Raw genomic sequence first — 18,090 nt, 5'->3', positions numbered from 1 at the left:
GGGAGGGAGAAGCACACTTCCTCTTTCCAAGGGTGGTGTGCTGTTATGTGCTTCCTGGGAACCTCTAGGGGTAATTCTAAGTCAGCCTGTTGACTTCAGCTGCTGCATGGACCTTCTGCATCCCTTCTAATGTGCCTGACTACATTGGGTGCAGTCAAACTATCATTTGGCGTGCATATGGTATCACAGGGATAGACTGGTGGTGCCACGAGCCCTTCCAAATATATCCAGTGAATGGTGATTGTTCAAACGTTATGGAGAGAAAACGTGTTATGTGTTGTCCAGCAAAGATCTGGCATTGCAATGCTTAGTGCACAGGTTGCATGATTTGAAATGGTGGAGTTGAAGAACTACTTAATCACAGTTGGCTAATATTTTCAGTTCTGGTACTTGAAAAGCTGCAGCCTCTGTTGGGCACTGGTACCTTAGGTATAAGGCAATTCAAAACAAAAGACAATGAAGTTTTTGTGGAATAAGCTACATGAAATATTTATTTTTCATACCTTTTCTGAACATAATGAAACACACAAGATAGACATTAACACCACAAATTGAAGTACTACACTTATTTTTAAGTTACTGTTAAGTATTATGCAGTAATTTCATTACTAAGAACCTGGAACAGCAAATGATTGTGTATCTTGTTACAGTGCAGTACACAAATATTTCTAAATATAGAGCAGAGAGGAGATGCTTTTCTTGGAGGTGGGTCTTCAGATTGGAATATGAGTTCAGTTAGGAAAATCCAGAAAGTCTTTAATTGCTTTGATGCTGGTACTCAGAAAAGAAATGACCTTCAGTGCTGCTCTTGTACCAAGTACTTTGCTTCTCAAGTGCTAGCATTCCAGTGGAATATTGCCACTTCACCCCTGAATGTCTGGAATTTGGCTACCGGAGGCCCCACTGCCTACCTTATCATGTTATCAGTCCTGTTAGTTAGGATTTGCTGAGCATCTTTTAGAGTGGTAGCTGTGTTAGTCTGTATCAGCAAAAAGAATGAGGAGTACTTATGGCACCTTAGAGACTAACACATTTATTTGAGCATAAGCTTTTGTGGGCTAAAGCCCACTTCATCAGATGCATGCAGTAGAAAATACAGTAGGAAAAGATATATATACAGAGAACATGAACAATGTTCAATGGCAACCCCCATTTTTTCATGTTCTGTGTGTGTGTGTGTGTGTATGTGTATATATATATATATATGAATATAATCTTTCTACTGTATTTTCCACTGCTTGCATCTGATGAAGTGGGCTTTATCCCACGAAAGCTTATGCTCAAATAAATATATTAGTCTCTAAGGTACCACAAGTACTTCTTGTTCTTTTTGGGCATCTTTTGCCATCAATATTTGGATCTAAATCTTCCAGGATAAGCAGCAGCATTTCCTTAGTAGAGACCAGTGCCTCTGGAATTCCCTCGTTTTGGTGGTTTGCTCAGACCTGTGGTTTTGACGCCTCTATTGCGTGATGTATTGTTTATTTTGTTTTGCTTCACATGTCTGTTGTATGGTGGTGTGTTGTATGGTTCCTAGTCGGCAGGAAAGAAGACAGGGCAGTGATGCGGATGCTACCGGATGGGTGACCTATTTATTTTATTGTTTTAATTGTAAAAGTGTCTAGATGATATAGCAATAGGAGCCAGCACATCAAATAGATGAATGCTGCTTTTGCACAAAAGTTGGAGTGAGGACCTGCTGTAGAGGAGTTAGCCTGTGGTTTGGAGTGCTTGTCTTTTTTCTCAGCTGGTATCTTCTGACCAGCTGGAAGCAGTTATGGGCCGCCACAGATCACTGTGAATTCTCTGCTTTTAAGTAATGAGTTCTACTTTATATCTGTGTATTTCTAGAAAACATGAAATACATTAGTTGTGTGGTAGATATATTAACTGTCTATTTTTATTTCAGGCTGAGGAATCTTGCAAATGTAATGGCTGGAAAAACCCTAACCCACCTCCTACTCCTCCCAGGGCAGATTTGCAGCAGACAATTGTCAGTCTTACTGAACCATGTCGCAGCTGTAGTCATGCACTAGGTAAGTATTTAGCTTCTCCTGGATTTGCAATCCATGTTCTTAGACCCTAGGTCATAATATTACATGTTCTGTTATTCCCAGACAAAAACTATATTAAGATGGAGTTATGGTTGGGTGTATGCATCAGGAATTTAGAGTAAAATATGGTAGAGATGTGGAAATAATCTTAAAAACAAGTGCTACAAACCAGGAAATCCAGAATTAAGGTTAAACTTAAAAGAAATCCAGATATTTTTATGGTATGAAAACGCAAAGTTAGTTCACCAAACAACTTTAACTCTGCCCTATAGTTATTTATTTAGCGTGTGCATAGTCGTCTAGCCAAGCGTTGGCATCTTCAGTGGCGTGATGCAGTTCTTCTGGGCCACCGCTGAACCTAGTCAGCAGGCATTCATCGACAATGTGCATCATCGTCTGTGTTGCGCCGCAGCTGCACAAAGGGCTGTCACGAAAACCCCAGCGATACTGATTGGTGGCACAGAGACCTTGTCCGGTCCGAAACCTGTTCAACAGGGACCATTGGGGATGGGGCAGGTCAAAACCAGGTGGGCAGATTGTGGAGTTGGTGACGAGGCACTGGTTGGGGATTATAACAGATATCCATTCCTCTCGCGAGAGTGTTTCCACCCTAACATCCTGGTGTGGTGGATGAGACCATAATGGGCAATGTGAGGCAAACGTGCAGCTGGTGGTTTAAAAAGGCCATTGTGCAGTGGCAGGCTTGAGTTGGCGTATACTTTCTCTAGTAACCTGCCAGTGGCAACCCCTTGTCTGATATGAGGAGGAGCAATATTGCTCAGAACTGGAAGCCATGGAGTTGGACACAGGATGTCAGAGATGATACACATGGCAGCATGTAACTGAGTATCTACCAGTTTGGTGTGTGATGATTGACACCAAACTGGTGCACGGGACTGTGCCACTGAATATGAGATAGCAAGAGCTGACGTCCGCAAAGTTGGAGCTTGAGCACCCCATGACGAACATGCCAGTTTGCTAAGAAGATTGTTGTGCATCTTAACTTTAGCTGCTGTCTTCTTCAGGTGGGCATGGTAACTCAGTGTGCGGTCTAAGGTTACACCTCAATAGACCGGTTCTACTTCATGCTTCACCTTCTGACCATTGAGATAAACTTTCAGTTCTCAGGTTGCGCTGGCGTGATGAAGATGGAACAAATTGGAGGCTGTTTTTATGACACTTGACTGAAGGCACCAAGCCTTACAGTAGTCAGCTAACTGTATAATGTCCCAGTTCAAGGTGGCATCAAGCTCGTGAAACGTCCAGGGCTGGGTACCACAACAAATGTCATCTGCGTAAATGAACTTTTGTGACTCCATTGTTGGCAGGTCACTGGTGTAAAGGTTGAACAGGGTTGGAGAAAGCACAGAGCCCTGGGGTAACCCATTGCTCTGTCATCTCCAAGCACTCGTCTTCTCTCCCATGAGGACTCTGAACTGCCTATCGTGGAGGAACAGTTCAGTGATGCCTATGAGCCCAGGTAGCAGGACCTGTGATACCTTCACTAGCAGGCCAGTGTGCCATGCCGTATCACATGCTGCTGTTAGATCAATGAAAACAGCGCCTGTTTTCAAGTTTCTCTGGAAGCCATTTTCAACAAATGTGGTCAGCCCAAGTACTTGGTCGCACGTGCTACGGCCTCAGCGAAAGCCGGCTCGGTCGGGGCTCAAAATTCTCTCCACGTCAGGTAATATGTGCTGTAGGACCAAGCGCTCCAGTGCCTTGAAGCACACCGACAATAATGATATGGGACGATAGCTTGATGCTTGACTTGGGTCCTTTCCAGGCTTTAGGAGGCCAATGACTTTTGTGGTGCACCATATCTTCGATAGTCTACCTTCACTGATGACCTATAGTGAGACTATGCAATAATCATATGACTAAGATTAAGGCATTTTAGTGTTTGTAGTCCTAGATTAGATTAAACGGATTTTTAAAGACAGATTTAGCCCCTGCCACCTCCATCCCCTGTTGTCAATATTGTGGCTGATATCTGTGTTGTGATTCTTCTGAAACTACAGCCTCATTTGGGGTCTGTCTATGCTACGATTTCACCTCTGTCAGGTGACCTAGTTACAGCATGGTTGTCTCACAACATGGTCATTTTTGTAGTACAGATGAGACAGTGACTGTCTCTGGACAGTGCTAACGGTAAAAGTCCATGTACGCTACCAAATGGAACTATGCTTGTACCATATTGTGTGAAACTGTGTTGGAACCAGTCTCCCTTTATGGTTAAAGCTGTGTTATAAACAACCTCTGTGCTACAGAAACGACTGTTTAAGTCCATTGTGAAACATGGTTGTATCCCAACCAGGTTACAACATAATGATTCCTTACCAGTGTGGCCAGAAAAAAACCACCATGTATCAGGGACAGTTAGAAACTTTGTGGCTACTTAAGCTAAAACATGATTACTTAACATGGTTGTAGCATAGTTTTTCTGACCGTGAAGTCAAGAAGAAACACTGCTAATAACAGTTGGGACACAACAAATTTCAGAACTGTTTAAAATGAAACTTGTTTTGGTTGTGTAGATATGGCCTGAAATTACAAATCAGTAAAATCAGCAATTTTGTTAAATTATGTAAAATCATCACAATAGGTGATTTTTAAAAAAAGTAAACCAGTGTATCTTTTGAGGGGTTATTCGCTGCAGAATTTCTGTAGAGAATTTATTTACCTCTCTGCTCTCCTTTTTGTGTGTTCTTTTGTTGTTTAACCTATTCCTGGGCTTTTCTTTATTCATTGTTTTCATTTATGTTCAAAATCTCTTCTTTCATGCAAGAGAGGAATAACAAATTTATAGCAGCACATGAGTTCAGCATGTTTAGCGAGGCAGTTCATTTAACTTCTCAACGTATAGCATACTTTTGCTTCCTCTGGGATATGCAGTTCAATTCATTTATGTTATGAAACCCTTTCACACTGTGCTCTGGGATACTGAAGGCATTTCTTCACTGCTGCCTAATCCTGTTAGGTGCTGAGCCATTAAGCCACATCTTCTGTAGGATTTGAAGATGCTCACCTCCTTTCAGAAGAGCTCAGCGCTTCTGAGGATCTGACTTCTTCGATGAAAATCTTCGGTCACTCATTGAGAATCAGGAAAAGCAGTACGTTGTTACTTTTGAATAAACATTACAGACCATATCTGGTGCAGTGTTTCTTTTTCATTACTGCCACAGTGAAGAAAGATGAAGTCCTATCCCTAACGAGGATGATGCCTTGTTCGGAATAACGGAAATAAATAACGAGTGCCACCTACCACTCAGTTGTACCGAACATGGAAAAGTGAACATTGTTCAGAAATACTTCTCAAGACATTTTTCCTATTTCTCTCACCCTGATCAGCATGTTTCCCTCTTGAATTCTTTTAAAACCTGAAAGGTCATGAGATATCTCTATTTCAAGTGTTTCATCTGCACTATTGTCTCTCTTTCTAAGTGAGTTCTGAAAAATAACTATGCAGAAACTTCTCTACTATTCTAGGAAATGTAGTGTTGGCTTTTTGTGCCTATATTTTTTTCAGCACTGGAGCCCAGGCATCAATGCACAGTAGGCTCTTCCCCACTCAGGACTTGTCTATATTCAGTTTCACTGGCTTAATTAAAGGTTTAGTTAATCAGATGCAAAAGACTGTGGATGCTTATATCTGCTTAAATTAGACTTATTTCTGGTTATTTTGTGGGCAGGAAGGGGGTGGGGCTGGGGTGGAAAAAGTCAGGGTGGGGTGAGGGCGGTGCAGGGGCGAGAAGAGGTGGGGCGGGGAGTCGAGCACCCACGAGGCAGAGGAGAAGTCTTTGCCTATGACAGTGAATGTTTTATAAACAGGTGCAATAGAACCAAACAGACTAAATTAGGCTAAATAAAAGGGCCTACTGATATGGTTCAAGGACTGTATTAAAATCATACTTGGTAAAAACAGAAGATGTAGAACTGGAGAGGATTGGTGTGCCGGATATTAGGCCTAATTGGTGGATAAAATAAAGAGGGGATGGGTTATTTCACCCATCTCTCTCTTTGTGGATCCTTAAAGAAAGAGACTTTGGGGGGAAAATGAGAAGAACAGATATTGACTACAGGAGTGAGCTTCACTATCATGGCTGCCATGCCCCACCATCTCCTGGATCTTCTTTGTCCTAATCCTAAGCAATGATCTGACCAGATCAGGCCAGAGAGAAGGATCCAGATGACATCATTACCCGTATCAGCTCCAGCTGAATCCCAAACGCCACCTGAGATAAAATGGGATTGGACTTTAACAGCAGCAGCAACGACTCCAACTCATCTGAATTAACTACTTCTTTTTCCCCCAAAGGACAGTTACCACCATCTTTAAATCATCTACCAGAGAGTGTCAAATATGTTTTTTTTTCCTTTTAAGACTCTTTCCAGCTAAAGGGAACAAGGGATGTTGTGAAGTATTAAATATGGCTTTAATTTTAACATTTTAAATGCTTTAACTGTTTTTCTTCTTTATCTGTAATAAAAGGTTAAAATAATCCTTAATGATGTGTTTGCCATGATACTAAGGAGGCAGAGGTCTCTATAGGCCAAACTCTGAACCTTGTTTAGTGCTGTTTAATGTTGGACAGTGAGTAGGTTGTGTTAACAGCTTTAGCCCATTTATTCCATGTAAATTGATACAACAATCCACATACAGATTTACACTGGAATAACAAGGCCTGACTTTAAACCGATTTAATTAAATCGGTGCAAACACCTGTGTGGACATTCTGAAACAGAAATAACAGTTCTGCTCATCTACCAAAGGAAAGTCTGAGTAGCTTTCATCACCACTGCTGGTTTTACTACTAGGCATTCTTATGATATTGGTGCATATTTCTTTTCTGTTAGATTGCTGAAGAAAGCATTTGCAGCTTCTGTCAAGCTACTGTAGACGTGTTTGTATGCATGCTTCGGACCTTGAGTTTGTTGCTCTTTTTAGGGTGATAGATCCAGAAATAATGGCTAAAGCTTTTCTTCATTTAAAAGACGCTTCTCACTTATACCAGTGTAAATCAGGTATAATTCAATTGAAATCAATTGTAAGTGAGAGGAGAATGAGATTCTTAGATTTCAAGTTGTCAAGTACACACAGGGTTAAAGTGGGAAACTTCATGGAAGAATCTGCAATGTCTTAAACCCTACTGTGTATATTGTGTGGTAGTTCCTGGGATTTATTCTTGGGTATATTAAAAGGGTAGAGAGTAACAAATTGGGATCCTAGTTAGACAATTTGTTCTGTTTTCTCAGTAATACTAATAATTAATGAATTAATAACACTGAATCTTCTATTAAATACAAATTTAGAACTTCTCCGAGGCTGTAGATAAAAAGTGCTTATGTTATGCACTTAGGCACTTCTAAATTCTACTATGGTGTATTCCGTACAAAACAGACTCTCTGCAGCATCAGAACAGCTGCAGTTGTTTTTAATTAAGAACACACTGAATCTGGAATAATCTGGATTTCTCCATTGGGGTCTTCAACTCAGTTTTTTGATCTATCTACTTGTGAACCAAGTTACTGTATTGTGCATGATTTTTATATTTTTACTATGTGGGGATAACCACATTTCCCTGATGCACCTTGTTTGGCTGGTAGACTCTCTCCTTTATGGCAACTGATGTTTGTGGGTTAGTCACCACTGGCTGCTGCAGAAGGATGTAAGCAGTGACACACTTGTGGAGAATTGCCTTCTTGCTGGTACTGATTGGATAGTGCAGCTGATGGGGATTACACAGCTCTGGGTCAGTTACTCCGTATTTGGTACCAGTGGAGGGAAGGAAGCATTTCTTTATAGATGGGCTTTAGTATTTGCCCTTTAGAGGTGGGTGACCAAAACATAATTTTAAACAGTCCACTAGACTGATATGATGATTTAAAAAAGTGTTCACACCAATAATACAGAAATGGCAATCTGTGGTAAACACAAACTGTTAATATGTTTGAAGCAATTTACTGTTGGGTTCATCACATAGCGGTTAGTTCGACTTTATGTGTTGACATATGACCACACACAAGTCAAGATAATATATATGATAGCAGTTGTACAGGAAGTGGATGTAGCTGGCTTGTAATGCTGATATGCTCTAGTTGTTGGTTGATTCCAAGGTGCGCGTGTGTATGTGTTTTTTACAATGCTATCAATTTTTAACGTGCTGCTGATCTTGAAGTGAAAATTCATTACATTAGCAAAATCAGAACTGACAGCTGGAAGTATTAAACTTTCATATCTTGTTGGAAGACAAAATTGGAAGCATTTTACTCTGCCTGGAACTCAAAATATTTTTAAATTAAAGAAGATAACTTCTGATGACTATCTCACTTTCAGCTGGAGAATGTTAGGGACATAAGAGATCATATTGCAAACACTGCTTTTGCACCAATATCTTGCACCAAAGTCTGCTTTCAATTGCATCTGTAAAAAATCCACTGAAGTCAATGGATTTCCAAGAACTGATTAAACTTTCCAAAACAAAACATCACCTCTGAGCTGACAAAAAATAAGGAATTTCAACTCAAAGGGCGTTTCCTTCTTTGAAGTCATAAGTGCTTGAGAACAGGAGCATATGATGGAAATGCCTTCGCAATACTAACCATATTTCACTCCTAGGATAACATGAATAATTTTACAGCAAGTGGGTTATGCCATAGAGTTCAGTGGGACTACTTCAGTGAGTAGAATTACTGAGGTGCTTAAGTTTTGCAGTATTGGGCTCTTAAGTTGTGAGCTCCTCAGAGCAGCGACTGTAATTTCCTTTGACTAGTATAATGCCAGTCACATTGTCCTGCCTTAACAAATAGTAAATTTCCTTTTTTCACAAAAATAAAAGTCCAGAATTAACATGTAGGAATGAAATCAGGAGGGCCAAATCACACCTGGAGCTGCAGCTAGCGAGAGATGTCAAGAGTAACAAGAAGGGTTTCTTCAGGTATGTTGGCAACAAGAAGAAAGCCAGGGAAAGTGTGGGCCCCTTAATGAATGATGGAGGCAACCTAGTGACAGAGGATGTGGAAAAAGCTAATGTACTCAATGCTTTTTTTGCCTCTGTCTTCATGAACAAGGTCAGCTCCCAGACTGCTGCGCTGGGCATCACAACATGGGGAATAGATGGCCAGCCCTCTGTGGAGAAAGAGGTGGTTAGGGACTATTTAGAAAAGCTGGACGTACACAAGTCCATGGGGCCGGACGAGTTGCATCCGAGAGTGCTAAAGGAATTGGCGGCTGTGATTGCAGAGCCATTGGCCATTATCTTTGAAAACTCGTGGCGAACGGGGGAAGTCCCGGATGACTGGAAAAAGGCTAATGTAGTGCCAATCTATAAAAAAGGGAAGAAGGAGGATCCTGGGAACTACAGGCCAGTCAGCCTCACCTCAGTCCCCAGAAAAATCATGGAGCATGTCCTCAAAGAATCAATCCTGAAGCACTTACATGAGAGGAAAGTGATCAGGAACAGCCAGCATGGATTCACCAAGGGAAGGTCATGCCTGACTAATCTAATCGCCTTCTATGATGAGATTACTGGTTCTGTGGATGAAGGGAAAGCAGTGGATGTATTGTTTCTTGACTTTAGCAAAGCTTTTGACACGGTCTCCCACAGTATTCTTGTCAGCAAGTTAAAGAAGTATGGGCTGGATGAATGCACTATAAGGTGGGTAGAAAGTTGGCTAGATTGTCGGGCTCAACGGGTAGTGATCAATGGCTCCATGTCTAGTTGGCAGCCGGTGTCAAGTGGAGTGCCCCAGGGGTCGGTCCTGGGGCCGGTTTTGTTCAATATCTTCATAAATGATCTGGAGGATGGTGTGGATTGCACTCTCAGCAAATTTGCGGATGATACTAAACTGGGAGGAGTGGTAGATACGCTGGAGGTCAGGGATAGGATACAGAGGGACCTAGACAAATTGGAGGATTGGGCCAAAAGAAATCTGATGAGGTTCAATAAGGGTAAGTGCAGGGTTCTGCACTTAGGACGGAAGAACCCAATGCACAGCTACAGACTAGGGACCGAATGGCTAGGCAGCAGTTCTGCGGAAAAGGACCTAGGGGTGACAGTGGACGAGAAGCTGGATATGAGTCAGCAGTGTCCCCTTGTTGCCAAGGGGGCCAGTGGCATTTTGGGATGTATAAGTAGGGGCATAGCGAGTAGATCGAGGGACGTGATCGTCCCCCTCTATTCGACATTGGTGAGGCCTCATCTGGAGTACTGTGTCCAGTTTTGGGGCCCACACTACAAGAAGGATGTGAATAAATTGGAGAGAGTCCAGCGAAGGGCAACAAAAATGATTAGGGGTCTGGAACACATGACTTATGAGGAGAGGCTGAGAGAACTGGGATTGTTTAGTCTGCAGAAGAGAAGAATGAGGGGGGATTTGATAGCTGCTTTCAACTACCTGAGAGGTGGTTCCAGAGAGGATGGTTCTAGACTATTCTCAGTGGTAGAAGAGGACAGGACAAGGAGTAATGGTCTCAAGTTGCAGTGGGGGAGGTTTAGGTTGGATATTAGGAAAAACTTTTTCAGTAGGAGGGTGGTGAAACACTGGAATGCGTTACCTAGGGAGATGGTAGAATCTCCTTCCTTTGAAGTTTTTAAGGTCAGGTTTGACAAAGCCCTGGCTGGGATGATTTAATTGGGGATTGGTCCTGCTTTGAGCAGGGGGTTGGACTAGATGACCTCCTGAGGTCCCTTCCAACCCTGATATTCTATGATTACAGATGAAGGGCAGACTGAATATTTAGAAGTATATAATATGTGAACAGTCTCCTTTGACCAGATGACTACAAAGGCAGTAGTAGTCATGGAGACAGTTTGGCATGTTTCAGGAGTCTGTTCACTTCATGTTTCGTCAAAAGACATCATCCTTGATAAAAGGGGAAGGGGAATCCTTAAACACTGGGGGACCAGGCCAGACCAGAAGTCACTGAGCTGTTTTTGAGCTTTTATTCATCATGTGCCTAGAAATAGGTGAGAAGATTTGAGGTACAGGCCACTTAAAACTTTAGTAATTTAAAGTAATTTAATTTCTTCAGTCTTTATGGATTAATTTTACTAATCTAATGGAATGGAAGCTAGTGGCTTTTATCATGCTTATCATTGTTCTGTCTTTGTTAATTGAAAATGCATCTTTCAAATCCTTATCATGGATATAACCCTGAAAACCCTAGCCAGTTTCTAGGAGCTAGGAGAGACCTGTAGAAGACACTGTGCTAGTTGTGGGGAGGAATGGGGAGGGACTCTTGCCTTAGAGCCAGTTAAGACCACTTACCATTTTTGGTGAACCAAAAATATTTTTTTTCAGGTTTAACTTCTCTGTCTTCCTGCAGGTACTTTTGAGGCAAAGTTTTGAGACCACCTTTCAGTGGATTTCCCTCTTTGCACTTACAAAACTGCAGCCTCAAAGAAATTGCAAGTGCAAAATGATGCTTGCGTTTTGCAGGTGCTAAAAGGAAAGACGGGCTTTTGTAAATATGGTCCTGCATTTGAAAACCACCTTCCCTAAAGCTTCTGCTTGGAAGGGTATGTAGAACATGCAGCAGGAGGAGCATTGTAAATATGACCCACACTGTGAATCCTTGGAACTTGATACTATATAAGTAGAAACATACTTACTGGTGCCTGCTTTAAAGCAAGAAATTTTCATTTGTGAGCAGGAATTTTTCTCTCATTGCTGGTTAAATTGCCACTGGTAAATTGCCACTGTGGGGATTGAACTTGGGATCCCTGAGTTAAAAATCATGAGCCGCTACTATGTAGCTCTAGGACCAGATCCATTAGGTTGGAGGCAGTAGCATACTCATTATCTCTGTACATAACCTAGACACTAAAGAGAGAAAGAGAACTAACCTGCGTTAGTGTGAGTTACATAAATAGTGGAAGCGCAATCTGCTGGTAGAGTAAGGCAGTAGCAGACAGGATTTGTGGGTTCTGTTCTCAGCATGGCCACGGACTTGCGTGAGTTTGTATAAGTCACTTATCTCTGTGCTGTAGTGTCTCAGCTGTAAACTGTTATAAAAATTGTCCATATGGAGTCTGTGCCTTCAGGTTCTTCTGATGAAAGGTGCTGTTTAAGTGGTAATGGTGGTCATGGTTGCAAGAGTCGTCCTTTGTGTTGTCTTTGAAATTATGTCTTATTGACCATAGAATGCCATCCTACCAGCTATTTTTTTTCACAATGTTTGGATTTTTATTTTGTTTAGCTGCTCATGTTTCTCACCTGGAGAATGTGTCTGAAGAAGAAATTAATAGGCTGTTGGGGATCGTGTTGGATGTGGAATATCTCTTCACCTGTGTCCACAAAGAAGAAGATGCAGATACAAAACAAGTTTACTTCTCCCTGTTCAAGGTAAGATGAAGATTTTTCTCAAAATGCAACATCATACAATTGTATTTCTGCAACCTTAGATACACATGTAGCATCTTGTCATATTTTTCATTCATTTGTACTTACATTAATTTTATTGTCCTAATGGACCATTATATTTGTATTGACTTAGACAATTTGTAGGGTAAGCTCTCCTTTTTCCAAGGTAGTAATAAGGTTTTTAATTTTGGACTAGATTCTACTACCCTTACGTTGTACAGTACCTGACTTCTGAAGTCTTCCCAGTGATTTCAGAGTCTGGTCCAAAGTCAGCACCCGTTTGGTATGTGTTTTCTTTCCAACCATCAGCAGCATCTTCCTTAATTACAGGTTTCAGAGGAACAGCCGTGTTAGTCTGTATTCGCAAAAAGAAAAGGAGTACTTGTGGCACCTTAGAGACTAACCAATTTATTTGAGCATGAGCTTTCGTGAGCTACAGCTCAAGTGAGCTGTAGCTCACGAAAGCTCATGCTCAAATAAATTGGTTAGTCTCTAAGGTGCCACAAGTACTCCTTTTCTTTTTCCTTAATTACAAGTCAGAAGAAGAGCCAGTTGACAATGAAGCTACTTTAACTATATACACAGGCTCAGAACAGCCTTTCTTGGTGCATTTCAGAGGGCGAAGCAATTAACTCTGAAGTTAATTTAGCTGCAAACTTAGTTTATTACATGTACTAGCAAATATTTCAATAATAATATGTTGTACCAGTACAAATTTCACTGACTGTCAAGTGTTTATATAAAGATGTTAACCATTTAAAAATAAATTTGTTTTTTGATAGCTTTTGAGGAAGTGCATCTTACAGATGGGGAAACCTGTGGTAGAAGGGTCTTTGGAAAGCCCCCCCTTTGAGAAGCCCAGTATTGAACAGGTAAAACAGAATATGATGATTTCTGTGAACAATGACCCTGCTGCAGTCCACATGAGTGGATTTGGGCAATGTGTGAATATTAGTTCCCTGCATCATTTTGAACAAAGTTGAATCTGAGGTTTGCATGAGGATGGTTTCCCCTCCAGCCCCTGGGAAGGGTATTTCAGTTCAATTATTGAATTATTTTTCAGAGCGGTAGCCGTGTTAGTCTGCATCAGCAGAAACAAAGAGGAGTCCGTGTGCCACCTTAGCGACTAACAAATTTATTTGGGCATAAGCTCTCGTGGGCTAAAACCCACTTCATCAGATGCATGGAGTGAAACACACAGTAAGCAGTATATATATACAGCGCATGAAAAGATGAGAGTTGCCTTACCAAGTGGGGGATCAGTGCTAATGAGGCCAATTCAGTTAAGGTGGAAGTGGCCTATTCTCAACAGTTGACAAGAAGGGGTGACTATCAAGAGAGGGAAAATTACTTTTGTAGTGCTAACGAGGCCAATGCAATCAAGGTGGACATCGGTCATTTCCAACAATTGACAAGAAAGTGTGAGAATCAGCAGAGGGAAAATTACTTTTTGTGGTGACCCATCCACTCCCAGTCTTTATTAATTTGCAAACTGGCGCCATCAAATTAAGCCTGAATAAAGACTGGGAGTGGCTGGGTCACTACAAAAAGTAATTTTCCCTCTGTTGATACTCACACCTTCTTGTCAACTCTTGGGAATGGGCCACATCCACCCTGATTGAATTGGCCTCATTAGCACTGACCCACCCCGCACTTGGTTAGGCAACTCCCATCTTTTCATGTGCTGTATGTATATACTGCTTGCTGTATTTTTTTCACTCCATGCATCCAATGAAGTGGGTTTTAGCCCACGAAAGCTTATGCCCAAATAAATTTTTTAGTCTCTAAGGTGGCACACGGACTCCTCTTTGTTTTTGCAGAATTATTTTTACAATTCAACTTACATTTTAATGTAATCTAGAATGTTTTTTCTCAGTTTGAATCACAGGCACCGACTCTTCGGGTACTCTAGGGCTGGAGCACCCATGGATAAAATATAGTGGGTGCTTAGAACCCACCGATCAGCTGTTCAACCACCCTTCACCCATCTGCTATTCAGCCAGTCCTGCTGATCAGCTGTTTGGTGGTGGGAGGGAGGCACTTGGGGGAGATGGCGGAGCAGGGGCAAAAGAGGAGTGAGGGCATGGCCTCAGGGAAGGGGTGGAGCGGGAGTGGCAAGAGGTGGAGTGAGGGTGAGGCCTTGGGGGAGGGCGCATGAGATCTGGTGCTATTGAGATCAGTGGGAGTTTTGCCATTGAATTCAGTGGGGCCTGGATTTCACCCCAGGATTACAAAGCAGAAACAACTGAAAGAAAACCAACATTAGTTGGTGCCTTTATGAATACATGGATAGATAGATAACATACACAGAAACTGAGATTTTGATTCAGCAAGATACATAAGCATGTGCTTATCTTCAACCACACGAGCAGTTCTGTTAACTTCAATGAGACTGCTCACGTGCTTGAAAACTATGCTGAATCAGGGCCTGAATATCTTTCAAGCAATCTGTGGCTTAATGGAAAGTATACTCTTTTATTACATAGCCTATTTTAAACTGGCACACTGTGTAAATGTTTCTTTGAGTTTGCTTATCATAACTCAGTAAAATAACACTCTTCATAGCGGCATTCCTTGTTTTTTAGGACTAATTAGAGTGTACATAATGTTATGTACTAAATTTCTTATTTCAAAAAAGAATTAGTGTACATAATGTTATATACTCCTACTCTCTAAAATATACATTTTGTACAGAACTTCTTTTTTTAGCAGTAAAGCACTTTAAGTTTTCCTTTTGGTTAATTGGGTTAAGAAATCTCTCTGGGTTGATACGAGGGGTAATTCTCTTTACAGTTTATTCTGAAAGGATTTCATGTCAAATGAACAATATTTTCTAGTAAATTCTGGATTGTTATAAAATAAAAGAATCTAAGTCACACATTAAACATTTGCTAAGGCAGCAATGCTATTTTTTTGTTTGTAAGAGTATGAATTGTGGCAGTTTATTTTAATGACACATTTTAATTCTCTTTGAGTGTTTATTAAAGGGGTTGTCAAGGTTCCTTCACCACTCTGAACTGTAGGGTACAGATGTGGGGACCTGCATGAAAGATCCCCTAAGATTATTCTTACCAGCTTAGGTTAAAAACTTCCCCAAGGTACAAACTTTGCCTTGTCCTTGAACAGTATGCTGCCACCACCAAGCGATGTAAACAAAGAACAGGGAAAGAGACCACTTGGAGAAGTCTTTCCCCCAAATATCCCCCCAAGCCCTACACCCCCTTTCCTGGGGAAGGCTTGATAATAATCCTCACCAATTGGTACAGGTGAACACAGACCCAAACCCTTGGATCTTAAGAACAATGAAAAATCAATCAGGTTCTTAAAAGAAGAATTTTAATTAAAGAAAAGGTAAAAGAATCACTTTGTAAAATCAGGATGGTAAATACCTTACAGGGTAATCAGATTCAAAACATAGAGAATCCCTCTAGGCAAAACCTTAAGTTACAAAAAGACACAAAAACAGGAATATATATTCCCTCTAGCACAGCTTATTTTACAATCCATTAAACAAAAGAAAATCTAACGCATTTTCTAGCTCGATTACTTACTAACTGTACAGGAGTTGTAAGGCTTACATTCCTGATCTGTTCCCGGCAAAAGCATCACACAGACAGCCCAAACCCTTTGTTCCCCCGCCCCCTCCAGATTTGAAAGAATCTTGTCCATTTTGGGTCAGGTGCCAGCGGGGTTACCTTAGCTTCTTAACCCTTTACAGGTGAAAGGATTTTGCCTCTGGCCAGGAGGGATTTTATAGCACTGTATACAGAAAGGTGGTTACCTTTCCCTTTATATTTATGACAGGGGTAATATAAAGAGTGAAGTGATGTGTATACGCAGTACAGGCAATTCATGAAGAAATAACACACTGTATAAACAGGAGTAAGGTAGAAGTACTCCAAGCTCCACCCACACTTCAAAAGTAGCTGGAAGTTTTTGCTTACATGATCCGGAATTAAATATTGTTAACAATATCTCTCCTTAAATCTTTATCTGTAGTCTTCAGCACTAATGCTCATCTGCACTGCTAGTGAGATGTGTCATTGGTGGGTCTCGGAGTGATGGGGACATGCATGCCACCCTTTCCCCCTCCGTGTGGGTGAGGAAGAGGGAAAGGGGGGAACTTAGGCTCCCACTGGTGCCTCTCTTCCCTCTTGGGGGCAAAGGGCATGGCTTGGATCTAACAGAGTTTGAATTCTGAGCCTGTCTCACCCTTCCCTGCTGCCATTGGATGATTGGGATGAGGGCAGACCCCTTGTTTGGCTCCCTCCTGCAGAGATGGGGAGGAGGAAGAAAGGGTTGTTTCTGCCCTCTGCTGACCTCCTGAAACCATTTTGGCATTGTTCTGTCATGGGGATGATTGCAGGAAGCATATGCCTCTCCTAGAGCTATTGCTTTAGTCTGTCTGCTGACACCAGAATGCAGAATTGGAATGGATTTCCGTGAAAGGGTGCCTTTTCAATCATAAGGAATAGAAACTCTTTTTCTTAAGTGAAAACTTATATTTTGCAGAAACAGGAAAGTGTTGGTATGACTCACCAATGATTCGGTTGGTCTGACCCTGTGAGTTTAATGAATCCACGACTACATGGTACACATACAGTATCGGGGGATACAACCCAGAGACTTTGTTTCTGAAATGCAGACTTCCACCACATCCGCTAACATGTTGATGTATATACTCTTTGCAGGCTAATGCCACAAATATTTAATCAGATCTGAATTCCTTCCAGCAGAAAACTGTGTTACACATACACACTACTGTTGATAGACATTTCTATTGTGATAACACCTGGAGGCCTCAGCCAGGGCAAGGTTCCATTGTGCTAGGAGCTGTACAAACATATAGTTAATGACAGCCCTTGCCTCAAAAAATGTACAATCTAAAGTACAAGACATAACAGGTCGGTGAAGTAAACAGTAAGTGGGCTGAGTGTGGACAACTCAGTGGCAGACAGATTGTGCCAAAACATTCTGCTAAGTTTGCATGCAGTTTTGGCCAGTCAGTAACAGTAATCACAATTGGTCATCTGCCTAGTCTTTCTCAGATGGCAACACCTTAGCTAGTATGTTACATGCTTTTGTCAGTCCCAGAGGGAAATGGAATCAAACACACTTGAGCAGGCATAACTTTCCATTTAGCAGAACCAATACTTTGGTTACACCTCTGACAGGAGCAAATATTTCAAACGACCCAATATGTGTTTTCTCTGTGTTGTAATATAAGTTCTATTATAAGAAAAAAAGCTAATAGTGCTCACAGGGAAAAAGGTTATGCCTGAATTGTTAAATAATCATCACTTTCACCCTCTGTTTTAAGGGAGTGAATAATTTTGTACAGTACAAATTTAGCCACCTACCATCAAAGGAAAGGCAAACGATAGTTGAACTGGCTAAAATGTTTCTAAACCGCATCAACTACTGGCATCTGGAGACACCTTTGCAGCGAAAATTGAGATCACCTAATGATGACATTGCTGGCTATAAAGTGAACTATACAAGGTAACTATGCTTCGCTTCAGTTTTCCCTTTCAGAATATAGGCGCTGATTCCGTAGCTAGATGCACCAACCCAGATTTCTTACAACCATTGTCTTTACCTGTAGACCTACTGGCTTCAATGAAGTTCCATGCTATCATAAGAGGCCATGCTGTCACTTCTATTTACAGAA

The 18,090-nt window shown here is 41.4% G+C and overlaps 1 protein-coding gene across 8 annotated transcripts in view; it reads left to right on the top strand.

The window, feature by feature from the left end:
* Positions 1-18,090, top strand: part of KAT2B (lysine acetyltransferase 2B) — an 80,970-nt gene that overhangs the window by 21,977 nt on the left and 40,903 nt on the right. For all 8 annotated transcript variants that reach the window (XM_073333503.1, XM_073333507.1, XM_073333502.1 and 5 more), the window contains 4 exons: positions 1,910-2,036; positions 12,256-12,401; positions 13,202-13,291; positions 17,740-17,921. In XM_073333503.1, coding sequence (XP_073189604.1) covers positions 1,910-2,036; positions 12,256-12,401; positions 13,202-13,291; positions 17,740-17,921 — 545 coding nt within the window. The remainder of the gene's footprint in view (positions 1-1,909; positions 2,037-12,255; positions 12,402-13,201; positions 13,292-17,739; positions 17,922-18,090) is intronic.

This window comes from Lepidochelys kempii, chromosome 2 (assembly GCF_965140265.1).
Source record: "Lepidochelys kempii isolate rLepKem1 chromosome 2, rLepKem1.hap2, whole genome shotgun sequence".
NCBI lineage: Eukaryota > Metazoa > Chordata > Testudines > Cheloniidae > Lepidochelys > Lepidochelys kempii.
Note: the sequence above shows the minus strand (reverse complement) of the source record. Positions and strands in the feature narration are given on the sequence as shown.